Here is a 27748-nt window from a genome sequence, read left to right as displayed (position 1 = left end):
GCGGGTTTTTTTCTTTTACTAAACGTTTTTCTAGTTTGTAAGTGCTGTCTTTTTATTTAAATGTCAAAGCTTACAGCTAATCGGCATAAAGGCAATATTTCAGCAGTGTCACGAGCATAGGTCGGCAAACTCACTCATGAGTCGACTCACTCAGAATCACTCAGACTCAGATACAGCCGTGAGTCTGAGCCTGTGTGAGTCCTAGTGAGTAATATTTTGGCGAGTCTGAGTCCGAGTGAGCTCTAAGGGCAAAATATATTTCATGAGTGAGTCTGAGCGGGCTCCGCATTTTTTGCCGACCTATGATCACGAGTGTATAGGCCTTTGTTCACACAGCGTTTAATAAAACTAAATCAACGCTTACTTGTCGGATACAATACTCATGAGTCGTTGTTGAATGATACTAAATAGTACCGTGTTGTTTCGTGGCCCTGATTGAAAGCGATGAGCGCAAGTCCTTTGAACGAAAAGAAAAGAGAGAGAGAAAACATAGACGGATGTATTCACCCCTGAAGTGTCATTAAACCGACGATAGTTACGGGAGAAATTTAAAATTTTCGTGTGAAACGGTGTAACTGTTCTTTTTATTTAGCGCACAGTCGTGAAAGAAGAATAGTAAACGAGTGTGTAGTGATGAGAAATTGTTGGACAGCGAGTGTCGCCGAAGTTAACATTTCGACAAAAGAACTTGTCTTCGGGCAACTGGGCAACTCCCCTTGGCGAAACGTTCGCTCCAGCGGCATTCTCTGTTGAGCAACTTCACATCACTTAACTCTTTCGTCACCGTGAGAAAATGGTAATTTTCACAGGTCTCGGGAACAAATTTTTTTTTGTCAGTTTAGAAAGTACTCTAGCACGCATTGTAGCATACCAAATTATGCATAACGAAATGCTCTTTCCAAAAAATATAAGTTGTAGAGCAAGAAAAATGCTATCAAACATATCAAAATTTGAAAGTGTGTAATTTTTTGTTGCCAGTTGATAAACACAACAATGAAAAATACTATATCTACAGAAACATTCAGAACAAAGAAAATTCAGAACATACAATATCATAAAAAATAATAAATGCTCAATACAATGCTGCTATTAACATACACACAGACACAAAAAAAAAACCGAAACGAAGTATCGCTTCATTGCTCGTGCCATGCGGTGAAGCATCTCCTGGTTTTAGTGAGAGACAGACACGCTCGTGCACTTTCTGAAGCGATGGAAGCCCTACGCCAACGACGACGTGCCCGAGATATACGAGAGGTACGAAAGCTTGGCTTAAGCGCGAGTTTCTGTCTCCGGAGTTTGGAAATCCGTGTCGTGTCTGGGTTTGTCTGTGGTTTAACTCGAACCTCTGCATGCACTGAGAATCAACGTAGAAACAACCTAGCATCACCTAACTAAAGCATAGCAGCGACCTAGAAGCAACCCAGAAACAACCTGTATTACCTAGCTAAGGCCCACAAACAACCTAAAAGCAACCAGATTAGTCTTCACGTTTCGTCCTGTTTCGCTGTTTCAAGCCTTGCGCGGCTTAGTGCAAGCTTCGCCAATTTTTTAAGGTCTGTTTTATTCTGTTAATTGTTCTAAGACACAAAGAGACCTCAAACACGTATCGGTACCGGCGTACTACTGGCGTCACAGAATGTGGCCTGACATGCCGCGTTAGCCTACATTTTTTACTGGTGACGTGTACTTTGTCGGGCTCGACAGTAATCTCGTTAGTCAGGAACAAGGATAAGAACTGAATTCGCCGTGAATTTTCTCCGCAAGTGGAGTAGGCTTCGCTATCGTTACCTAGAAATGCGGTAAGAAATGGAGCAAGTGCGTTAGAAATGCAGTAGGTGCAAGCAGCGTGCGTAACTACTTTTTAACATCTTCAATAACCACCGAAAATAAGTGCACGCTTCTAAGACGTTGGCCCGACGGCCCATGGCGTAAGAAGAGGAGAAAATGAACTTATAGTCCATAAAACAACAGCCGGAGCCAAGTTCTAAGAACCAATATTTAAATCGTTTCCGTAGACAGCCCGTCCTTTATTCCCCTTTCATTCAGTAGTGTTTAACTCCCGATACCCTTTTTTTGCTCAGCGGAACACCTCTAACCTGTGTTCACGCCGGCATTCGCAAGGTATTTCATGTTAGTGCTACCTGGAAAGCTGGTTTCACGGCACAATTAGCCTGCTTGAGGAGAAGCCAACATAAGAAAAAGATCGACAGAATAAATTTTTCTGTTTTTTTGATAGGGCGAGAAGACGAGGTAGAAAGAGAGCGGTGGTCAAGTCGTTATAGGGGTATAGCGCCCACCTGCAACGCGGGAGGCACTGGGTTCGAGTGCCAGCACCACTGGGGACCCATCGGTTCTTTTAATGGGGTACCCCGGCCTGGCACTCGGTGTTGTGGGTACTCAGTATCTCGAGAAGGCGGTATCTCCTTTCCGCTCCCTTATTTCACTCCACTTCCCCCAACGACGTTACACCGGGCTGCCTTGCGTGTTACAGAAATTAGGGTCTCTCCTCCCCTCAAGACACTGCTACTAAAGGTCAGGCAGGCACTGAACAGCGTCCGTCCAGTCTGGTTTGTCTTCTTCCGCTACTTTCTGCAATGAGGTCTCATCAACGAGCTCAAGTACAAGTCGAATAATTAAAATGTTCTCTGTTCGCACGAGTTCGAGCCGCAATATAGCCGCGTTCAGCCGGAGAAGACGCTGCGGGTAGGTGCCCTAGCCAAGAGATGGCGCTAGGTGACTGCGCCTTGCAGGTGCTCACTCATAAATCGTGCGCCTGCCATTTTTAAGTACGTCGCTGCTTCCGAAATTAATTTTCAGTGAGGGGCTTCGAGGTGCCGGAGTTGTGCACCTTCTACATGTTGTAGAATGTATGCAGCATTTCAAAGAAAGGACAGAATCGAAAGCTGCGTGTTATCACCAGAAGGAACAAAGAAAAAAAAAAACATTTTTAAAAGACTGCTCTGAAACGGCTGTTAAGTAAACATTCTTTGCCATTGTTTATATAATGGAGGGTAAGTTTCATGTTCTTTATTATAGTAAGAAAGTGAATTGAAATCCACTCAGACGTTGTTAACTGCACTCATATGTGGTTCAGCGTCTCAGCAGGCGAGGTGTCGTGCTGCTAAGCAGGAGGACGCAGGTTCGGTTCCCAGCCGAGGCGGCCGCATTTCGATGGGGGCGAAATGCAAGAAGACCCGTGTGCTTCAATTTAGCTGCACGTTAAGGAACCCCAGGTCGTTGAAGTTAACACGGAGTCCTGCACTATACGGCGTGCCTCGTAATTACATTGTGTTCTTGGCACATAACACCGCAGCAGAATTCAATGCAAATGCGTCAGTAAAAAAAAAAAGGCAATACGCTATCCCATCCTCTCCCCCAACCCCCACTTTCAAAGCGCCAAACAAAGCCCGGCAATATCGAGAACTCTTACAAAGCAACGCGGCCCAAATACGACAAGAGGTTTTCAAAATGTGTGACGTCACACGTTACGGCACTGAAATTATGGCGCGAAATTAAAAAGAGGGATACGAGCAGCCGTTGCTATGTTGCAGCAGTTAAGCGTTATTTTTTTTTCTTCGGCGCATTAGTGAAAATATGGTTTAGAAAGAAATGCATATTTAACTGATTCGTTAAGGCCTTTTAGTGTGCGTATAATTAAACTAATAAAAAATTCGACAGATCCCACGTACCGTGGGAGTCGATGTTATGCGAAGCATGCGGTGGGTAGGTGACTGTGGCGTAACTTTTTTTATTGAGCGACACGTTACAAAATGACGCTAAATATTTGTATAAATTTTATACGCACACATATATATGTTGAAGAGCCGCATATGTGTTATATATCCAGTTGTTTACGGTTGGGTAACGTGGGTACTACTAACACCAGAAGCGGTAAGCTGATATGTAGTGCCTATACGTGTCCCGAGAACGCACGCCCGTTTCACGAACCCGTGTGCATGTGTGCAAGAAGTTCTTGACAGTTCTTGAAGAAGGGCATCATCATCGTGATCAGTGAGCACCAGCAGCTGGTCATGACTTGTTATCGGATCCGGTTGTGATCGCGGTGACGAGGGGTCCATGTGTAGTGAGGTATGAGGTATAGTACAGCTGTTGAAGATCCTGGATGCCTCGGTCATTTCGTCGACAAATTGTCTGTCGATAGAGCCTGCGACATGTCGGAATCTGAAGTCACCCTTCGCCGTTGGTGAGGTATAGGACATCGAGGCTAGTAGGCCTGGATAGTGCTACGTAGACCAACATCAGTGGATGGTGTTTGTCGTATTCGTAGACTACCTGGGCGTATGTGCCCTACGTAGCCTAGTCTACAAAGCGGCTGTCAGTCAATCTGGCATCATCCTCGGTCAGCATGAGGCCATCGCCCAGCCTCGTAAGAAATGAATAGGACACTGCGTCGTTTTGGTGGACGAAGTGCACTGTACGGTGCGGTGATGTGGATATCATACGTAACTTTCGTTAATGTATCCCTCCGGGGTCGAGCAATGCTGCAATATAGCTTGCTGAATCATAGGAATACAAACGTAATGTTTATTAGACTGCTATAAAAGCAGAACCAACACTGGAACTACAGACGTTAATCTGATATGACGCCTGTATCGTAGGAGTACACATCTTAGGAGCATCATGTAGTGTTTATTGCTTTCTTGTAAAATTAGATAGCCAGCATCACAGCCACAATTGACGTTGCACTGATATTACGCCTGTGTAGGCTGTTTTTCCAAACGAGTTTATAGACCTGCCGTGGCTCAGTGGTAGAATACCTGATTGCCACGCAGAATGCTTGGGTTCGATTCCTGCTGGGATCCTAATTTCCATTCTTTCCATTCTTTGATCAACGCTGCCGATGCTGGTTTTCCTTAACGCTCTAGTATTTAAGTAGTTACCAATGTCTGTTCTCGCCGTTCCTGGGTAGATATAAACTGTCAATCACCTGTGGCGCATACCCGTACACCACGGCCCGTGGTAAACGGGTATGTGCCAAACGTGTCTAGTGGAAGGGGTTTGAGGACGTACGCGACAGGATTTTAACGTTATTCATGCCATGACCCGCAATCATATTCGTAAAATCCTCTTACCCTTCCATGCAAATTTTGGTCTACACCAAGGGGAGGAGGCGATCATGAGAGCACCCAGACGTTGGCGGCTAGATAGATAGATAGATAGATAGATACGTAGATAGAAACGCTCAAAGTGCCAGAGGTTCGCTAAGAAATGCTTCGCATTTAATAACTGCTGGGGTTTTACGAGCCAGAACCAGGATGTGATTACGAAACACGCCTTAGTAGGCGGATCCACCTAGAGGTCTATAACGTGCACCTAAATCAAAGTACATGGGCGTTTTCGCATTTAGCCCCATCAAGACGCGGCCACCGTGGCCGGGAGTCGAACCCACGTTCTTGAGCTTAGTGTACGTATAGAATTGCTCACCTCGAAGGATGGGGTCCGGTGTCGTCATTGGAATTCGACGTCCACAGTTTGACGAGTGGATCTGCCAAATGATAAAGAAAAGGAAGAATTCAGCGACCCCTGAAAAAGTGCTATTCGAAGGTCTGGCGGTGAGCAAACAATACGCGGAACTCCAAGCCACGTGACTCGAAGTTTGCGAAGGTCCGCAAAACGCATGAACGCAAGGATCAGTTAATAATAATAAAAAAGTAGTTATGAGAATATGCAGCCAAGTTACGAGTACTTCGCGGACAATCGAGGCTCGTTAATGCATTACAAGCTAGCGATATGGGCTAGCTGGACAATTCAATGAGTGATGGTTATTGCGCTTGAAGCGCAACGTTGCATTCTAGCAGTTCTAGGAAGCGTAATTGCGATGCAGGTCACTGAATTATAATAAAATGTCAAAAATCTGCAATCGAAAAAAGAAGCACGAAGCTTTTTACATGTCATAGTTTTGCATCAGAAGCAGCTACACGCTTCTGTAGAAGTGAATCTGTTGAGGCGTCCAAAGCTTACAAATATGATAAGCGACATTTGAGCTTATGTGAAATTGTTGCAATGAATACTGAGTTTTGCAAATGCCCTATTCCCACATACATAAGGATGATGTATATTAAAAATTTTATCCGTTTGATACGCCTCAGTGTGTTTAAAATGGCACACAATCTAGTTTAAAAGGAAAGAAGACTACAACATCATATAGTAATTAATTCAAGTCATACAGAAAACTAACAAATAGGAATACAGTAAATGGAAGTTAAACGGAATGCAAAGAAAGGAGGAAGAGGAATAATATTAAACAATATTTAAAGAACATAAAAAACAAGACGAAACATTACAACAAACATGTTAGTTTGTGTATAAACTTCTGACTTTCACTGATGCAGACAACGTCACGAGGGAAACAGTTCCACATTATCATGACAACCCTCCCCCCCCCCCCCGAACACACACAAACACACACACACACACGCGCGCGCGCGCTCTCGCAGAAAATGGGCAATATTCTTCACCTGCAAGTGGGATTTCACATGCACGGGTGGCTTTGGTTTTCTTACAGTATGGGAAGAAGAGGTAGGCGTTATAAGGTTGAAAAACGGTGAGTGATAAAATGATAACAATGGTTATAAGAAATACATTTGTACGTAGAGATGTTCGGTTAAGAGTAAAATAAATGTTAGTTAAATCTGGTCGTATGGCACAAAAGCAGAAAAGGCTATAAGTGCCTGTAGAAGAAGTGTAATCAGAAAAAACGTATGTAATCATCACGAATACGTCTTCTCCAAAGTTATATATATATATATATATATATATATATATATATATATATATATATATATATATATATATATATATATATATATATATATATATATATATATAGATAGATAGATAGATAGATAGATAGATAGATAGATAGATAGATAGATAGATAGATAGATAGATAGATAGATAGATAGATAGATAGATAGATAGATAGATAGATAGATAGATAGATAGATAGATATTTGTAAACTGGGAACATAAGCTCCCCGTTCCTCGTGCATTGCCCGTCAAATCAGGGTCGAAAGTGAGGAACATGACCAAACACATGTGACGCACACGACAACATATCTTCATGCTTTCCTTAGTTAAGGTGACGTCCACTCCATGGAACGAGAATTCAATAAGACCAATCTCGGTACTTACCCTACAGCCATAGGAAAATTTAACTGGGAATGAGGCGGCCGGGACGCTGACGGAATTTTCGCCCAGCTAGTGAGTGATACCAGTACACTAGCGGGGCCGTTTCTATAAAGTTCAGTTTTGATTAAACACAAGAAACCATGGATTTTTTTTTGCCTTTTCCCCAGGTTTCCGATGTCAACGGGGAATAAAGTATATGAGCAGTGCTTCGCGTGTCACGTTCCTTGGAAGTGGCTTTTGTCGAAAACTTACAGAAGTTACAATTAGAAGAACCTTTTAAGCAGTTTTCACGAATTCCCCCTTGCACCATCGCGTTGTTTTCCGTCAGGGACCCATCTTGGTGTCGCTGAAAGCAAGACTTTCAACAAAGGTGCCGCGAGTAGCCTAGCAGTTGCCCATTCGTCAAAAGCCAAGCCACAGTCGACCGAGAAATAATTACTTAGGGAGGTGTGACGTTCCCAGCCCCCCTCCGCCCCTCCCCCTGTCCTTTTTTTTAATTCGCATACAGAACCAAGAGGCACGCACTCTCGAATGCCGAAACTTACGGAAGGTTTTTACCACGGATGGAGGAATGTCGCGGTTACCGGGAAATGAACGCGCCTGGTTTCGGTGGGGGAAAAAAAACAGTATACCGAACGGTGTACGTACCACTCAACGAAGCGTGGAACCGACAGCACTCAAAACAGACCGAGAGTGCATTCCATTGGGTATATGGCCAAACAGTCGTCGATCTACTATACATGTGTGCGTTTACCGCGAACTCCGCGAACAAAGTTGCCGGTAAAGCTAGAGCACTCACGAACGGATAGGCATTCCGGTGCTCAGTAGAATCGCAAACGAAACCTCATTTGCGACCGTTACAGCAACTGTCGCTTGAGCAGCGAGTGTGTTTTTTACGGGCGAACCGTGTGACCGGCGCACTGACGATGTCCGTTGGAATAGCAGTGTAGAGAGTGGCAAAGAAGACGAGTCGGGATTATGAGGTAGTGAGAGGGATTGAAAGAGAGAGAGAAAGATACGCGAGCAGCTAGATTGACAAAAGGTACAAACGAATAGATGGACATAACAGCGAGGCGGAGGGGACACAGTGTGATGGAAAGTTACTCGCCTTTTTTGACGACCGAGCACGCAGAGCTTTTATACCATGTGACAACCCCCCCCCTCCTCCCCCCCCAACACACACACGCACCCAAACCCGCCCCATTTTCCTCTCAGCTGGACATCCACAAACTAAGGGCTACTTCCAGGCACGTCGCACGTTCGGCCCAGTCGCAGTTATGCAGCGATCATCGACGTACATTTTTCTCCAAACTCGCCGCCTCTTTCGCACTATGCGACTGGAGCAACTTCGTGCGGCTATTCGTGCACGGAATGGTTGGAGAGGATGAAGGGGACGGCGAACAAAAAGTAAGAAAAAGCATTGTAGCCTGGCTTCCCTGTGGGCGAAAGAAAAAACACCAAGGAGGGAAAAAAGTGCAGCGACAGAAGTGTTTAACAAGCGACAGTTCGTTCCTGGGAGTCCACGAGCAGCCCCGACGAGATACACGCGCTCGCATTTGCCGGAATGCGCGCTAAAACCATCGGTCAGCCAGGAACGTTCGCATTCCGAATAACGCCTTTGGTATACGGTTACGGGCTACTCCGAGCTTAACTTCGTTCCTAACGTACTTAGCTCGTGAGTATTGAACGACAAGAAAAGAACAAGACGAAGAATAAAACGACCCTAAGAGTTGCCATTCCAATCCTGCACAGCCCTACAACCCCTGGCTCATTTTTCATACAGTAAGCCACAGTGCCTCAGTTCTTGGGAGTCCTCACTGAGGAATTTTCGGTATTCGCTGGAAATATTGTGCTTAACGAAAGCTCCAAAGGGGTTTCAGTCGGCAGGCGATGTCGTAGCAACGACACAGCGTGACTTCAAGCTGTTGCCTCTGTTTCGCGTTGGTTTATTTCGTCAGCTTATGGGGTTTAACGTCCCAAAGAAACTCAGGCTATGAGACACGCCGTCGTGGAGGGCTCTGGTCAGTAGCCGAACACTGTAACCAAAGTGCCACCACGACGGCGTTGGTTGATGGCGTTCCATTAGTGAATGCTGCATTATGGTTTCCCGCACTTGGCAAAGCTTTTGATTAGCAACTGACCACGCTTATACAAACAAATATGCCTATATCTAAAGCATAAGAACATGATATACGCACAAAGTTGATGCAAGAAACAGCAACAAATTTTTAGGGGCGAAGCTCCTTAAGGCGGCACCCGTTCGTCCCTCGTAGTCGTAGTCGTAGTGCGTAACCAGTCTTACGCTTTGACCTCCAAGGTGGTGACGGTGGGAGATTTTCCTGTGCGTTGTTGAACAATAAAAAATTCGCAGCGTGCGCGTTAACTAAAAGCCGAATTCTTCTGTCTCTCATTCCCCATTAGCAGCCATTGGCATGTTCCAGTAGGAAACGTTAGTAGAAGTAGAAGTGTAAGTGTTAGCTAAAAGCCGACTTCTTCTGTCTCTCATTCCCATTAGCAGCCATTGTTTACCTCCAAGGTAGTGCCTGGTGAGATTTCTCCTATGCGTGATTAAACAATAACAATTTTGTTCAAAACGCCGTTGATTGATGAAATAAACCAACGAAAGACGCCAGATGCTTTGTAAAAGCAAAACGAAAGAACGCCAGATGTTTCTAAAGCAAAACGAAAAGACGCCAGCTGCTTAACGAAAGACGCCAGATGTTTTCTAAAGCAATGGTTTTCTAAACAATGAAAATTCACAGCGTACATGTAAAATTAAAGTGAGCTGCAAGTCGTCATAACTCATCGAACCTTTAGTATAAACGCGCCCGATCTCACGTCGGTGATGATGTACTGGGCAGAATTCACGGAAGATTCACGGTTTACCGATGAACCTCCGCAGCTTCGCCCACTCATCATCATTCACTCCGTGGATATGCTGTGATTTTTTTTTTAGATTCGAATGCATAAGAGACACTTCCGACTCTGTACAACTGAGTGCACGGCTGAACACGACCACTTCACAGTGCAGTTGCTAACGCGCAAGCTCGGAAACCTGTCAAAACATCCTTATACGATGAAATAGAGCAATAGACGGGGGAGCAAACGAAGAAGAATTTGTTCGCTGTTCGGTTCTATAAGCATCGGCACATACAACTCCAACACACGTGCGATCGCAGGCCACGCGGAGTAGCGGGCCTGCTGGTGACAATGAACCGCGTGATAGGCACGCGCGGTTAGGTATACACACCTTACGGAACACTCGGCGCGAAAGACGTCTGCAGAAAACGCACACCGTAGCATCATTTTTTTTCCGCTGCCGATTATCTAGGCAGCTATGTGGCCCTCATGATCGATTTTCCGAAAGATGGAACAATAAACGAACGTACGCCAGTGCCAGTGAAACAGAGTCCATAAAGATAACATTCAGTTGATCAATAAACACGAAAAAACTCGGCAGATCCCACGTACCGTGGGAGTCGATGTTATGCGAAGCATGCGATGGGTAGGTGACTGAATTTTATACGCACACATATATATGTTGAAGAGCCGCATATGTGTTATATATCCAGTTGTTTACGGTTGGGTAACGTGGGTACTACTAACACCAGAAGCGGTAAGCTGATATGTAGTGCCTATACGTGTCCCGAGCACGCACGCACGTTTCACGAACCCGTGTGCATGTGTGCAAGAAGTTCTTGACAGTTCTTGAAGAAGGGCATCATCACTGTGATCAGTGAGCACCAGCAGCTGGTCACTGAGCGACACGTTACAAAATGACGCTAAATATTTGTATAAATTTTATACGCACACATATATATGTTGAAGAGCCGCATATGTGTTATATATCCAGTTGTTTACGGTTGGGTAACGTGGGTACTACTAACACCAGAAGCGGTAAGCTGATATGTAGTGCCTATACGTGTCCCGAGCACGCACGCACGTTTCACGAACCCGTGTGCATGTGTGCAAGAAGTTCTTGACAGTTCTTGAAGAAGGGCATCATCACTGTGATCAGTGAGCACCAGCAGCTGGTCATGACTTGTTATCGGATCCGGTCGTGATCGCGGAGACGAGCGGTTCATGTGTAGTGAAGTATGAGGTATAGTACCGCTGTTGGAAATCGTGGACGCCTCCGTCACTTGGTCGATAAATTGTCTGTCGATAGAGCCGGCGACATGTAGGAACCTGAAGTCACCCTTCGCCGTTGGTGAGGTATAGGACATCGAGGCTAGTAGGCCTGGATAGTGCTACGTAGACCAACATCAGTGGATGGTGTTTGTCGTATTCGTAGACTACCTGGGCGTATGTGCCCTACGTAGCCTAGTCTACAAAGCGGCTGTCAATCAATCTATCATCATCCTCGGTCAGCATGAGGCCATCGCCCAGCCTCGTAAGAAATGAATAGGACACTGCGTCGTTCTGGTGGACGAAGTGCACTGTACGGTGCGGTGATGTGGATATCATACGTAACTTTCGTTAATGTATCCCTGCGGGGTCGAGCAATGCTGCAATATAGCTTGCTGAATCATAGGAATACAAACCTAATGTTTATTAGACTGCTATAAAAGCAGAGCCAACACTGGAATTACAGACGTTAATCTGATATGACGCCTGTATCGTAGGAGTACACATCTTAGGAGCATCATGTAGTGTTTATTGCTTTCTTGTAGAATTAGATAGCGAGCACCACAACCACAGTTGACGTTGCACCGACATTACGCCTGCATAGGCTGTTTTTCCAAACCAGCTTATAGACCTGGCGTGGCTCTGTGGTAGAATACCTGATTGCCACGCAGAATGCTTGGGTTCGATTCCTGCTGGGATCCTAATTTCCATTCTTTCCATTCCTTGAGTCAACGCTGCCGATGCTGGTTTTCCTTAACGCTCTAGTATTTAAGTAGTTACCAATGTCTGTTCTCGCCGTTCCTGGGTAGATATAAACTGTCAATCACCTGTGGCGCATACCCGTACACCGCGGCCCGTGGTAAACGGGTATGTGCCACACGTGTCTAGTGGAAAGGGTTTGAGGACGTACGCGACAGGGTTTTAACGTTATTCATGCCATGACCCGCAATCATATTCGTCAAATCCTCTTACCCTCCCATGCAAATTTTGGTCTACACCAAGGGAAGGAGGCGATCATGAGAGCACCCAGACGTAGGCGGCTAGATAGATAGATAGATAGATACGTAGATAGAAACGCTGAAAGTGCCAGAGGTTCGCTAAGAAATGCTTCGCGTTAAAAAAATACGAATAAGCAACAGGTGTTATGTTTCTGACTTCCTTTTCGCGGTTCGCTGTAACTCTGCGTAACTCTAACGTGCGTGTTAGTTTGGCACCCTCCACTTAACAAGCGGACGCGTAAAGCCAGGGAAATAGGACCGGTGGGAGAGGGGTCGGAGGGAAAAGGGGCTGGACTGAAGGGGCTGAAGTGTTTTTTTTTTTTACTTATATACGGAGCTGCTGCCCGGAACGTAGCGCCCGAAAGAGTAGCACCGGGCTTTCGCGCCATCCGTAACGCGACTACACCGAGCTCGCCTCCGCCCTAGGCAAGCTAGCCGTCAGACCCAGGGGACTTCAGCCCCGGTTCACAGAAACACAGGGAGGGCGTATGTGAGAGAGAGAGAGAGAGAAAGAGAAAGAAAGTTTCCCGTAGCGAACACGTATGGGAACGCGCCGCTGGCGCGGTATTTCAATTTGCATAATTCGAATAATTAATGAGCTAAACGAACGGGAACTAGTAAAGAAAATGTTAATTGGACCTGCGGCGAAAGTCCGTTCCGCCTCCCAACCGCCGTACCATTACCACCGCCACCTCTTTTACACTTCACTTTTTTTTTGTCGCACTCCTGTCGGTTCGGCATACTCGATATGCAGATACTGTATTTACTCTTGAGCTTTTTCCCCGTTCGCGCTCACCCAGTCGATGCCTACGTACCACGCTTCATCTTATCAACAGGCCGGCGAGTTTAGTAGGTTATTCCGAGCCCGCGCGTTGTTTTCGCTAGGCAACGTTACAAACAAGCAGCAGGTGCGTAGCGTTGACTTTGCAGCGCCGGTAGCATGCCGCGAAGAGTGGGCGACGCTGCGAAAAGTGCCGCAGGGAGGGTTCGAACGAGGCGTCTCCAGCGAAAGCTCGCGAAACTAGACAGGGCAGAGCGGCAAGAAGAAAGCAGGAAATGAAGGAAGATAACACTTAAAGGGCCCCTAAACATCCTCCGAAGATAAAGAACAAATAAACAAAATAAAGCCTCTACAGTGCGTGACCGTGGCGCAGTGGATAGCGTGCCCGGCATCTGTTGTCGCGGACCGAGAGGTCGTGGGTTTGACTCCCGTTGATGGAAGTTTTTTTCTTTGCCATCTGATCGTGTGCATTTTTTCGACGTCACTTCCGTGACGGAAATACGCCACTGAAGTCTTGGTGGACCCCGGCATAAAACACTTTCGGGTAAAAAAAAAGCAGGGCGTTATTATCAGCTGACGTTTGTCGTCTTTTCGGCACAATATCGTGGCGTTTGCAGTCTGTTCACGTGACGTCATGAGGTAATAAGCTCTCGATTGGTCTATATACGAGAAATATCAGTTGTGAATTCTTCCCATACCTTGCTTTGGCATGCAGTCGCATGCCCTTTCTGGCTTGTCTCTCGTGACCATCGTGCACGATCAACTGATTTCACTTCGTTTAGTGCGTTTTCTACTGTACAAACGGAGGTAACAGCGTGCAGCCGAAAAGCGCGAAATCTTGATGGGCTCAACGCTTAGTGTTGATATTGTCAACGTGTTTTATGAAGTGGCGAGGAGGAGATAGCACCTCTAGGAAGGGTGGTGAAGGCGAGAAGGAAACCACTCTCTCGTCCGTAAACTCGGAGAAGTTTAGGGGTCTTTTTAGGGTTACGTCGAGATCCGGCTTTACGTCATCGCAGTAACAATATTTTACTTCCACTGACAAGGGCCTCTTCATCGAGTTGTTAGCTGATCCCATCCTATGCTATAGGCGTGTTTAGTGCAGGAACATTTAAAGCGAAGTTTGCTTTACGAACCTCCCCGACTTTTCTGGACCATGGATGCTTTGTTACTACTCCCTTGTCGAATAGGTCATACTGGGCGGGCTTAGCCTCGCTGGACATAGAGATAGCGGGCCTTGCCCCGCTTCCGTTGCACCATACTTGCAGTCACACAAGTGACTTCCAGTTACGCACTGCGGGTCTTACATTCGCTGTCGGTTTCTAGTTCCGGTCTCTTCAATTCACTTCCTGTTCCGGCCTGGAGGGACACACACACGTAACGTTTCCTGATTCCGTTTGTAAAACGTTTCTGCGCTAAACAATTAAGAATATGCAGCACCGACGAAGTCAACGCTCGTTAAGACCTTCCTACGCCTGAAAATTGCGTAATTTCATCGCACCGCGTAATTCGTTGCAGTCCACAACTGCAGCTTCACCTCGCTCTATTTCGGGGAGAGAGGTGCCATATGCTTTCGTACATGCGTAGCATCAAAGGTCAAAGGTCAATTCCCAGTGAATAATGCTTACGGATGAAAGGAAACCCGTATAGATAAGAAAATTCAGCCCCCTAAACAGAGGCCCGCTCCTTGTTCACCAATAAATTGTGAAATATCTCTAGATTGCGCCATGCGGTACCGCAACTTTCCAACGCGACCGAACGCTGTCTTGCGATCAATGTCGATCACGAGAACGAAACAGCAAAGAAAAATGCGACGCACGGAAGTTGCTCGTTTTAACGCGCGCATGAAACTCGTCGCAGCATCGAGCGCCCCCCGGCGGTGAAGGCATGCGAAGCAGGCTCGCCAACGAAGGCCGGAGATAAAAACTAAAAGCAAAAGTGTGAAACATTTTCGATCCAGACGGCGGCCGCCATTCCTCATCACGCTTCAACTTGTATGTGCGTGCATGCACACGAGTCCACGTGTTCATCTCTATACGCGCGAAAATGTTAATGTTTCAATACTCTCGCTAATAGTTTTTCGCCGCGCGTGGGGAAACATGGACACCGGGGAGCGAAAAGCGAGGGTGCTCGAAGTTTCGGAGACAAGACCGGGGATATAAACAACAAACGCTGTCCCTCTGTGTTCTCGACCACCACCCCCTCCCGAATTTCGTACCCTACGCTTGCTGAAGTCTTACGCAAGCTCGGTATTTCACGCTAGGGAATCGGCGAGGGAAACGGGGAGATAGGGTTAAGGCAGCTGCGCGGAATCGGGAAGCTGGCGATCCTGGCGGAAAAATGATGAAGAGCCGTAGTGAGAGCCTGAGAGAGAAAGTGTGGGCGAATGACGCAGGAGGGCCGTTTTGCGCGCGAAAAGAAGTTATTTTCGCGCGCTTTTCCAGAAGCGCAAGAAAGGTGGGGAGTGGTACATATACATAGAGCCATAGCGCGACGAGCGGGCTGTGCGGTTGCCACACGAGTTATACACAGCGAAACGCGCGAGCTATAGTGGAGAGAAAATGCGCTCGCTGTGAAGAGGGAACAACATCAAGTGCGTAGGGGGGCAGAAAGAAAGATGGCGACGAGCAGAATTGGAACGTTGGAAAAAGGGGGGGGGGGGGTGGGAGGCTGCGCGGCGGGGCGTCGCGTGGTCGTTGCAGTTGATGAAGGTAATTTGATTTGCATAATTTGCATGTCTAATGAACCGGCAGAGCTCTCTTCTCGAAGTGGGAGGCGACGAGGAGGGGGGGTGCGCTCGTATAGCGAGCGGAATATGCAAAAGCACTTTTCGGACGCTGTTCCCTGGCACGACGCTTCTTTTTCGCGCTCGATGCAACATGCGTGCCTGCGCCCCAGCTATGGCGGGCGGCCAGCCGCGTCGGCGTATAAACTCTTCTTGTCGGTGAGCGCGAAACGCATTATATTATACGGGGGAAAAGAATTTCGGCGCGTGTGGCAAACACTGTTTTTGCCGTCGCGCGCTCGAGAGAGAATGAGAGGTTGCGTCGTTAGTTTTCGAAGCGAAGAGACGAGGAGAAATTAGGGATGCGGGACCCGCAAGAAAGGGGAAAACTGGGAAAATTGAGGCAGGCGGCGTTGAGACGCAAGGAAGAGCAATGGCTAGGATGAATAGATCCCCTGTCCAGTCCAGGACGTTTATATTTCCACTTCCCTTAGTCTTCCGTTTTGAGCTGGCAGCAGTGGCGTAGGCGAGGATCTTTTTTTCTGACGGACTGGTCCCTTTTCTTGGCGCACAAGCCACGATGCTTCGCCGGTGTCCTAATTGTCAGTAGGTCGTATCGACACCAAGGACTTTATGCTCTCTTTTCACGGTCCTAAACGGTTTTGGGAGAGCTGCATACACCTCAAATATAGTACAGTACACGGTACTCCAAACAGATTATATTCTATTGTAAATGATCCCCTTTTCATATAATTTTTTGCCGGTCTTAGGGTTTAGGGACAGCTTACACATCTTTCGTAGTAGCGATCGACTACGTGGTACTTTAAGACTACCCCCCCCCCCCCCCCCGAGCTTTTTTTTTAGACACACGAGACCGATAGCAATGACGTAGCTTTTTAGAGACATCTGCATAAAGGTCTTCTGTAGTAGTGCACGTAGTACTTTAAGTCCTTCAATGTAGTATGAAGGTCCGTTACTGGTCACTTGCATCTGTCCAGAGGGATCGCTGGAAGCGCCAAGCGTGTGCTGATACGAGTGTCACCGCGTCTTTCCTCGAGCAACATATCTCGACCAATTCTGTCGAGGCGTCGTGTCCAGCTTTGGCAGCGTGATCAACCTGGACGTTGCCTTGTATTCTTCTGCAGTGGGCTGGTATGCATTGCAGAACAATGCTGTGGTGCTGTTCGCAGGCCGCGTCACGAAAGCGCTGTTGACGTTCTTGCGGGCCACGAACCATTACGAAATTTTCTAAATAGTGTAATCTGTGTGCGTGTGTGTGTGTGTGTGTGTGTGTGTGTGTGTGTGTGTGTGTGTGTGTGTGTGTGTGTGTGTGTGTGTGTGTGTGTGTGTGTGTGCGCGTGTGTGTGCGTGTGTGTGTGCGCGTGTGTGTGCGTGTGTGTGTATGTGTGTGTGTGCTATTATGTGTCAGTGCATATATCATAACCATCCCTTAGCACCTGGAGTAGCATGTCAGGCGAATAGCCAGGCTAACATCTCTAGCATTTCATTAAAGCATTTATCTTTCTATCTCTCTCTAAATCCTTCACCTTTTGCTATAAACACAGCTCAAAAGACTTCTAAACCAGGGACATCTAACCGCTGCATCATAGTGGAGTACAAAGTGCTCGCAATTGTCATCATTTTTCCTAAGCACATTTTTCCGCACCTTCTGTAACCTTTAGACATGACACACATAAGCACTTCCACGTATTAACACAGTAACGAGAAAATTGGAGTCTCGCTACAGCATGTACTTTAAGAGACTTGCTGATTCCGGCAATAACGAAAACGTAGACGTCAGTTATTTACTATGCGTTGGCTGATGAACTACTCGGGCATACGAGCCGCACCTTAGCGATGCCTACAACGCCAGCGGCGGCCTCAAAGGTGACTCGACAGTCTTTTACCGCGTAAGCCACAAAACGATATATCGTGCTGCCGCAGACACGCGTGGATGACCTCAACGATGCCAAGACAAAGCGGTCGTCACAAGGAAACGTGGCAATTTTTCACCGGAGTGTTAGCTGACAGGTTCGTGCTACAAGGTGTTTAGCAGCTAAACAAACAAACAAAGAAAAAAAGTAAACGCGGACGCGTAAACCTCTGCATGCCTTGCCTTTCGTTTTCCATAAATAAGGCGGCGAAAGACCCGCACCGCACGTCCTTGTTAAGCAGCTCGAAATGCGTAGACTGGGAACGCTCGTACGATAGAAAAAAAAAAGAAAAAAGAAAAACGAAATCCTCGCATGACACGCTTCAGTTTATAACAGTCAAATAGAGAATGCCGGAGAAGCAAAGAAAAAAAGATTGAGGCGCGGAAGCCTATAGAGAAAAGCGAAGAAGTCTCACGGCAGCTGGCGAGAATACGCGAGACTTAATTTTCGCCCACGAGAATTTCCCCTACCTTCAGCGAGCAACAACAAACAGCAAGCGAAAACTGCCTTAACCACGCTATATTGCATACGGGAAGCGAAAAAAACCAAGAAGATGGGGCCGGGGTGGAAGGTTTTCAAGCCAAGCTGCGAGTCGGGCCTAACGCACGTACATGCAAGATCCTCCATCATCTCTCCACGCACCTCAGCCCCCCCCCCCCCTCCCCCCACCCCTTCCTAAACAAAACAGCTCTCGCTCGCGTAGTAACCAAACCTTCGCTCCCCTTAAAGACTGCAAAACGAAGCCAACCGTGCGGGGGGAAGCCACAAGTCGTACCCAGTAAAGCACGGCACGAAGTAAGCGTGAGTGCGTAGAACGCGAGCTCGCATATCGTTAGTTATATTTAACGATGAACTCGCCAAGCGACGCCGTCCCGTCCCGTTCAACGCGATGCAACTGCGAGAGCTGGCCCGCGCCAGCGATATGCGGCCAACTTCGCGCGCATGCTGCCGTTGTTTCAGAGCCCCGTGTTTCTTTTTTCTTTACTATCACAGGCGAAGCTAGGGTACGCAGTTTCTGAGGGGGACCTCCCCTTCCAAAACTAAGCGAACGTGTACGCTTTTACGGTGGCGAGTAAGGCACAGGAGGATAGAAGGGTGCATACACACCATAAGAGGCGAGGCTTCCAGCCCTAATAGCCGTCTCCGAGCGAAGGTGATTAAATTCAGATGTTTACCGTTGGCTGCAGGCTACCGCGTAGGGAAATGAGTAAGAGAAAACCTACCGTATTCCCCTCTCCCTCTTTAGAAAGGAAGGGAAAGGGCGCTTCAGAAAACGGTTGGCGAAAGACTCGCAAGGCATGAAGGGATGGAAGGGTGGGGGGGGGGGGGGGAGAGAACATGCGTTTCGTGTTCCGCTCTTCCAGGGCACCCAACCAACGCCTGTGGCTGCTAGGAAAGCGCACAACCGTGCAAACGCGGATATTATTTTTGTGTGTGTCCCGTCCGCTCGCCTAGCTTTCGCCTATGTAACAACAACCCTTATTCCAGCGGACGCCGAAAAAAGAAGAGGAAGCCAAAAATGCGTGTCGCCACGCGGCCGAAGGTTTAAGGTCTTCCTCAAACTTTTCTGCCGCAAAACACGCGAGGGTCGTTAAGGAGGCCTGTAATAGTATACGCGGCCAAGCTCCGCCAGTTAGGGGCGCGCTCTCCCTTCTTTTTGTTGTTTCCTCAGTCTTGCGTTTTTGTGTGTATTCCGCTCGCTTTCGGCCCTCTTAGCAAAAGCACGCGCTCCTTTGTCGCTTCCCTAGCCTCAGCCGCCGGTTCTGCGCTCGGTGAGCGGATAGTTTTCGCAAGAATCTCGCCCGGAGTCTAATTTGTCATCGACGTTGCGTCAAGACATTGCGCAGCCTAGAGGTGCTTCCATGCAAGCCAGCGAGTCTTTAATTTCTTCGTTGGCGATATCGCATCGCAGGCAGTGCATCGGCATGCGGCCAGGTTAGTTGTACGAGCGTTATATCTTGCACATGAAGGTGAAAAAGTGCGCCACGATGGTGCATGGTCGTTATTGCGGATTGCTGGAAAAATCGATAATATATGAAACTCATTCAACGCTATTGGTCATCTTTGTAAAAAGTAGTACACTCTTTAATCACTTCCTGCGTAGTGTGCTTAAATAAATAAATAAATAAATAAATAAATAAATAAATAAATAAATAAATAAATAAATAAGGAACCACATTTGCAGTTCGCCAGGAGCAGCATTAGGAAATGACATCAATAGACATCATTCTGCAAGTGACCTTCGCAACGCTGTCTCACTCACTCCCTTACTCTCTCCAACACACACACACACACACACACACACACACACACACACACACACACACACACACACACACACACACACACACACACACACACACACACACACACACACACACACACACACACACACACACACACACACACACACACCCTGTGACTGACCACTATCGCTTCATAAGATAACATGCATGTGGAAGCGTTGAGAACCGCAGCCGTATTGCGACGTAGCTGTGAGCAGTAGGCAGCCCATGGTTCAACAGAAGTGTGGGTCCAAAGATAACGCCGGTGGCGACAAGCGTACACCACCGAACGCATATCAATGGTCGCGTACATCCCTCAGTGGCGCGCACGTGCTGCAGCAAATATTTTCCGGTAAGAAGTTCAAATGTAGTTAATTGCAAACGGACTGTCATGTGGCTGGTTGTACCGAGAAAAACGATACGATTCCGTGTAAAAGAGAGTGGGGAGCGTAGGCGAGGAGAGAGAGGGGAAGGGGACACGCATGCACTGGCGCTCATCGCGGCGTTGCGCAGGAGAGAATGTGGCGCGCGAGAGGGGGAAGCGTAGGAGAGGAGAGGAGGGGGAGGAGGATGCACATGCGTAGTAAGGGTGGTCACGCCGCACACCACCACCACCACCACCGGATTGAACTCCGCCATAAGATGCTTCGCATCTAAAAAACAACGAAACGCATATAACGAGCTACCAAACAAGCGGTATCGGAAAGCCACCGATCTTTACAGAGTGCAGTCGTGACAAGCAAGCCCGCTTAACGTAACAGTCTGCACGCTATGTCGACAGTCCGTCGTCCAACCGTCTATGAAATCCTGCTACCGTAGCGCACACGCTCAAACGTGTTCCCCGGACGAGCGCGCTTTGCATCTAACGTTAGGAGGGATCCCCCCAAGAAAAGTTTCCCGCATAACTAATTCAGAAAGACGCATCACGGACTTTTACTCTTGTTTTCCAAGATGCCAGCAGCAAACGACGGACAGTCTGTGTCGTGTACCTCATATCCTCCCTTTTTTTCTCCCAACAAACCAACTATGCCAAGGAGTCGAACGGCAGTTAGCGCGAAGCAAGAAAACGCTGACCCCTACGCGAAGCCGGCGGCTAGTCGCGGCGAAAAATGCGGTCCCGCCTTTCTTGCCTTCCAAAACGCCGGCCGCGTGCCGTTACAGTCCCGGCTCGTGCGCTCGCACGGCGGTATACGTGCACGCTCCTTAATTAGCCAGTTTGCAGGAAAACACCCAGCGTCTCTCGCCTTTCTTCCCCGCAAACAAATTTTCGCCGGGGTAAACAAAAGACCGAATTTGAAGGATTACACCGCTGGCAACGGTGGTGGCGTCAGCGGTGGCGCCAAGCGCCCCCCGCCCCCCTTTTCCCTTTCTACCGCCCCCCCCCCCCCCCATTGTGCTTTGAAAGTGCTTTGCTTCGCAGACTGCATCCGAAACAAAACGTAGAAACGTAGCCAATGCAAAAGCACAGCAAGACCGGGGATGGCTGGTGGCTTTGGGTGTGTGTGCGTAGGGGAGTGGGGTACGGGGGGGGGGGGTCCTAAAAAGGGCTGCGTGTGTGTGCGGCGAGGAAGGGGTAGCGAAAGAGGGGAGGAGATGCTGGGGTTTGGTTGGTAATGAAGTTCACGTAAATTCCTCAACACTTTCCTGGAGGGGGGGGGGGGAGCCGCTGCCGCCGCAGGCAGCTGGCTTTCCCGCACGACACGACGGGCTTAAATCGCAAGCACGCCAGCCAGCGAAAAAATGAAAGCACACAACGCCACGCCACGTGTGCCCGCCGTTCGGGCTTTTCGCGAAGTCAGCGTGATTTTGGTCGGCGGCTTCGCAGCCACTGAAGTAAATGCGGCGGTGGCAATTGCATACCTCGAAAAACGTGCTGGATCGTCAATTTTCTTTTTTTACTGCGCGTGCTAGCGTATTCTCAGATCCCCGCGGTTTTCAACCAATGCCCGCGTTGTCGGTGATGCGAAGCACAAGGCGTTTTGAAGCAGAGCATTATGATATGTTCACGTTTTCCTGTGGAACTAAAACTGCAAGTCCACCTTGTTATACGGCAAATAGTTTAGCAAAAACCGGGTATGATGCTATCTCACCAACGTAGCGATGCTTAAGAGCCAGTGTTTCCACTACGTCGACTACTTATTAATTACTTTACCCTAAGGACCCCGAGGGCTTAAATAGACGAAAACGCATTTGCATAAAGTGGTAGGCTAGGCGAGCAGACAAAGCCTTTCCAGTTTTCACTGCATAGTTCCTGTCTGAACAGGACGTACTACGTCTAAATATTGCAGAAGCCCGCCATGGTAGCTTTGCAAGTAAAGATATCGCGCTGTTAAATGAGTTCGTTTCCCGGCCACAATGGCCGAATTTCAAAGCGGGCGAAAGCAAACACACCCGTGTACTTATATATAAAATAACCGGAGGTGGTCAAAATTAATTCTAAGTTCCAGGCTACAGCGTACATCATAAGCATACAGTTATTTTGGCACGCAACCGCCCCCCCCTCTCCCCCCATTTTTATTTAATATGACAGAAGATCGCTCTGAGGCAGACAGATGCTATGTACCTTGTCAACGAAGGCTCCATAGGCGCCGCTACAATCCTGTTTAATAAGCGTGACCCACCAAAAATGCACTGCCGAGGCTGTGACGTCCGATTTTGTACTACCGTGCAACAGTCCAGAGAGGAGGCGATCATTCTCTCCGTTGAAGATGTCTATAGCCTGCTACGTCGTACTGTCTCAATTACTTGGAAGTTGAAGGCCTGTGATGGTACGTTTACTAAATGCACGTGCTGAAGGAAAGGGCGGCATTATCACGTAGCAGCTCCTTGCGCACCATGTCGTAGTTGCGCAGTGCTTCGATGCTCTACTGTCCATGTCCTCTATGAAGCATCGCGCTTCGCTGGTGCTGGCCCTCGTGTAAGGCGTTGCAGGTAAAGCCAAGGAAAACGTGGAAAAATAGGCTCTGTAGGGACCCCAGTATGAGAGGACGGCGGTCCCTACAGAGCCGTCGCATTTTTTTTTCGGGACGAGAACGGCCGTAGAAGACTGGTTACAACTTGATTTTGAAAAAAAAAGTAATCGATTATCGGTAATCAATTACAAGAAAAAATAAAAACGCCAGGTCTGCGCTAAAACCGCAGCACAGTCACAGCGAAAGCTGGAAGAGCGGCGTTTCTAGAGCCCGTTAAGCTCTCTTGGGGCTACAATACAAGTACACTAGAAAGGTACCCACTACGCCATAAATCACAATTTTTGTGAAGTTTGGAAGCACCTACTAAGCCATTATTCGTCATTCTGCGGAGAAGCGAGGCACCAGCTACACGTCTGTAAGGCATTATGTGCACTTTGTTGACACGACGACTGATGACGATAAAGAATTATGGCTCAGCCCTTTGTAATGGGTTGGAAGCTTTAAACGGCCCACCAGTTATGCAATTTACATTGGGTGACGCCCGGTCGCTATTTCCCTCTCCCGTCATGCTGTATAACATACGTTGACGTGGGAGAGAGACGGGAGGGGTGGGCGAAGACCTTTACTGAGACCCCGAGGAAAGGGATCATGCGCTTATGGGCTTCCTTGGCAACCAATACAAGTGCACTTGCGAGGAACCCACTACGCTATAAGTCATTGTAATTTTACTGAGACCCCGAGGTTATGGATCATGCGCTTATGGGCTTCCTTGGCAATCAATACAAGTGCACTTGCGGGGAGCCCACTACGCTATAAATCATTGTAATTTATCTGAGACCCCGAGGAAATGGATCATGCGCTTATGGGCTTCCTTGGCAACCACTACAAGTGCACTTGCGAGGAACCCACTACGCTACAAATCATTGTAATGTTTGAGAAGTAGGGCAGCAGGCACTGGGCCATTTTTCGTCATTCTACGAAGCCGTGGTACCTGCTAAACGCATGTAAGCATTATGCGCACTTTGTTGATGCTGTGCCTGACGACGAATGAAGAATTATGGCAGAGTCCTTTGTAATGGGTTGGAAGCATTCAACAACCTACTCATTGCGCAATTAGCATTGTGTGACGCCTGGTTACAGAATTCGCGTTGTGCAACGCGTTGCGCGACGCTTGGTGCTTATTTTACTCTCTACCACGCTATATTGCATATGCTAATGAGATTCCTTCCCGACATGAAGTCTGTATAGGACCTTTTTGCATAGCAGTTCCAAGCACCAGAATGGCTCAGAGGTTGAATACTGGGCTCCCACGCAGAGGGCCCAGGTTCGAACCTCGTTCCATCCTGGATTTTTTTCTTATTTCGTTTTTTTTTTCTTATTTCGAGCGATACTGGTTACGGACACCGGCGGCGGCGGCGGCGGCGGCGGCGGACAACTACGGCGCCAAAAACGGCCGGTGAAATGATCTCATAACAGCTTTCGCTGTAAAAAAAACAACATGGCTGATCCCTCCGTCATGGGAATTGGTATAACACGACACTTAAACGTGTCTGCACAGGATTAGTTGATTGTTTATTGTGCCTTGGTATATTATAGCTTGTACAATGTCTATTGGGTGTTTGGCAGCTATGGCACCGTTTAACGTCGACGCACCCACGTTGACGCCTAGTGGCACATCTCCATCCCGATGGCTAATGCCCATGATAATGATTTAACCGTAGTGGTGGCCGAAGTTGCTAACATATACCTGGACACCGCATATCATGAATGCGCGCGAAGATGGCATAAACAAGCACATAATAACACAGGGTACTCGATATTCACTCCTTAGAAATCGTGGTCGACTGAGGAGAGAAACGGCAAGGCGTGCGCTCCCGAGTAGTAGGGTAACCTAAGCTTGTGTTCATGCATAGTCTAACACACTGCGCTTCAGCAACACGAGAGGCAGTGGTTCGCAGCTTGAGCCACGAACGCGCGAGGGAGGATCTTCTTACTGGCGTCTGTCTCGCTCCACCAAGGTAGGACATTCGCCCGTCGACATCGTTGCCTTTCTGCGGCGCTTATAGAAGCAGTTGTACTTAGTCGGTGCTATTGCACTCGTAAGCAGTAGGCGGCGGAGGAAACACCGTTGGTGCATATGGGAGCTACACTACTTCGACAACTGAGCCGTCACACGCTAACACGAAGCGAAAGGCAAAGAACGTAACTGCGTCTAGGGCGACTCCTCGATACTAGCGCGGCCAACGTCCCTGCGCTGTCACCGACACGCCATAACTGCGTCATCGATCGCTTAACTATCGGCGTTAATTAATGTCATAACGCAGGACTTCACTTCACCGCTCACAGACGGCGACACCGCATCGCAAACCAAGAAGCACCGTGCGAGAGAGAGTGTGAGAGATATAAGGCGCGTTTGTGGGGCCTCATCAGCGCCGGTGGCGCAGCGGTTGAAGCGCCCAGCACCTATCGTCGCGAACCGAAAAGTCGTGGGCTCGATTCCCGGCGACGAAACCTCTTCCTCTACTTCTTCCTTTGTCATCCGTTAGTATGCATTTTACCAACGTCATATCCGTGACGGAAATACGTCAGCGAAGTCTTGGTGGAGCCCGGCATAAAACAGTTTCGTGTTAATATAATCGAATTATCAGAGCGTTACAGTTCGAAAAGAGTAATCCATGATATTACAAAACTACAAAAAATGTAATTGATTACGAGCGAATCGATTACTTGTAACGCGTTACATACAACTTTGCTAGACACGTATGCAACCGAAACAAGAAGAGCATACGAAAGCTGGCTTCACTACACATAGATATTTTGGGAGGAAAGCCCACTTTAGGCATTTCCTTCTTTTCGCTGTAGAACGTCCGCCCTCAATGCGGAAGGTACTGCGTTCAGTTATAAATTAGATTAGATTAGATTAGATAGATAGATAGGTCCGTATGTGTATGTATGTATGTATGTATGTATGTATGTATCTATCTATCTATCTATCTATCTATCTATCTATCTATCTATCTATCTATCTATCTATCTATCTATCTATCTATCTATCTATCTATCTATCTATCTATCTATCTATCTATCTATCTATCTATCTATCTATCTGTCTGTCTGTCTGTCTGTCTGTCTGTCTGTCTGTCTGTCTGTCTGTCTGTCTGTCTGTCTGTCTGTCTATCTGTCTATCTATCTATCTATCTATCTATCTATCTATCTATCTATCTATCTATCTATCTATCTATCTATCTATCTATCTATCTATCTATCTATCTATCTATCTATCTATCTATCTATCTATCTATCTATCTATCTATCTATCTATCTATCTATCTATCTATCTATCTATCTATCTATCTATCTATCTATCTATCTATCTATCTATGAGAGAGAGAGAGAAAGCGAAATCTGCACGAAACGGGTAAAACCAGGGTGGAGCGTTCAACCTTGCTGACGGTGACGGCTTTCAGCGACGGTAATAGAGTGGGAAGGCGAGCAGCGGTGAGGAAACCCACGCGCTGACATGTCCGGGATAAATAAAATAAAAAAAAGGTAACGAAAAGTTCTCCACCAGCTACGGCGGGAGAAACGTCATCAGGTTTCTCGCAATTCGATAATTGCGCCCTGGAAACGCAAAAAGACTAAGACAGAAATAAAAGTGCAGCGGGCAAGAGGCTGAATCGGGCGGAAGCAAATGAAGAAGAAGAGTGGGAAGCAAGATTGATTTGTGTCCCCGGGAATTAAGTTAAAGCGGAGAAAGCCGGCGGTGGGAGTCTCGTACGCGCGGTTTCGAAGGAGAGGTAAGAGCTATAAACCACATAACAAAAAAGAAAAGAAACGAAAGAGTGTCTGTTCCGTGTGCGAATGAGAGAGAGAGAGAGAGAGAGAGAGAGAGAAGGCGCTTGTTGGAGAGTTACAGAGAGAAAGGAAAAATGCCGGCGTTCGCGGATTCGAAACCTGTCAGAAGTTCTCGGCAGTTGGGACATTGATGAGCGTTATGAAACAACGCAGTCGCCAGAGAGCGCAAATGAGTGTTGCGTTGAGATTCAACGGACAATGTTTCAGGCAACTGTCGCGATCAATGCGTTCGTTCCGATGACTGTTGTATGCGGTGCCGAAACTACAACGCTGCTTCGATAGCGCGGTGTTTTCCCGTGCTTTCCACAATCCTCAAAATGTTCTTGCACTCACGCGAACATTCAGTTCGATCGCTTCCTTCTATTTTCTTTCCCCTCCTCCCCCAAAAGGAAAGACCAATAAGTCATCCTTGTAGCTAGCTATAAGCTAGTATTCCAACATTCATATTGTCAATATTGTTTCGAAGAGTCAGGCACCTTTTAAGGCGGAAAGTCCTTAGACGCCTCATCAAACGCGAAAAGTGACTGGTGGCGGCGTTGGCGTCAGCACAAAGTGAGGAAAGATTATCATTACGTGATGACGTCATCATGATGTCACAGGACGACAAAATTTTTGACGTCGTATAATGGTGTCATAACATGACAAGGTAGCTTGGTGATAGTGGGCCGACACCGGATGCAGTGAAAAACCACGTTAGGTGCAGAAAGATTTGTAGGGGGCGTGGAGGTGTGAGGGGATCGATATATCGACTAAGAAGAAAAAAAGAAGATGGCTTTCGCGTTCCAGTCGTCTTAGGCGGAGGCATAAAAGACCGTGAGACTTTTCTGCTAGTAAGGTTGCTGGACACACCTGCAGTAGGAAATATCCAGTCTTGGCAGCTTCGTCACTTCGTCAAACATCAATGTGAACTCACAGACTGTTGACGATTTATAAGTACACTACCGAATGCATGCCTCACTACAAGTGCACGTTTTC

General features: G+C 47.5%; 1 protein-coding gene across 2 annotated transcripts in view; it reads right to left on the bottom strand.

The window, feature by feature from the left end:
• Positions 1-27748, bottom strand: part of LOC119405078 (uncharacterized) — a 354382-nt gene that overhangs the window by 6943 nt on the left and 319691 nt on the right. For both annotated transcript variants that reach the window (XM_049419201.1, XM_037671850.2), the window contains one exon: positions 5449-5509. In XM_049419201.1, the coding sequence (XP_049275158.1) occupies positions 5449-5509 (61 nt within the window). The remainder of the gene's footprint in view (positions 1-5448; positions 5510-27748) is intronic.

This window comes from Rhipicephalus sanguineus, chromosome 9 (genome assembly GCF_013339695.2).
Source record: "Rhipicephalus sanguineus isolate Rsan-2018 chromosome 9, BIME_Rsan_1.4, whole genome shotgun sequence".
NCBI classification, from domain to species: Eukaryota; Metazoa; Arthropoda; class Arachnida; order Ixodida; family Ixodidae; genus Rhipicephalus; species Rhipicephalus sanguineus.
The sequence above is the reverse complement of the archived record's forward strand: the minus strand, read 5'-3'. Positions and strand labels throughout refer to the sequence as shown.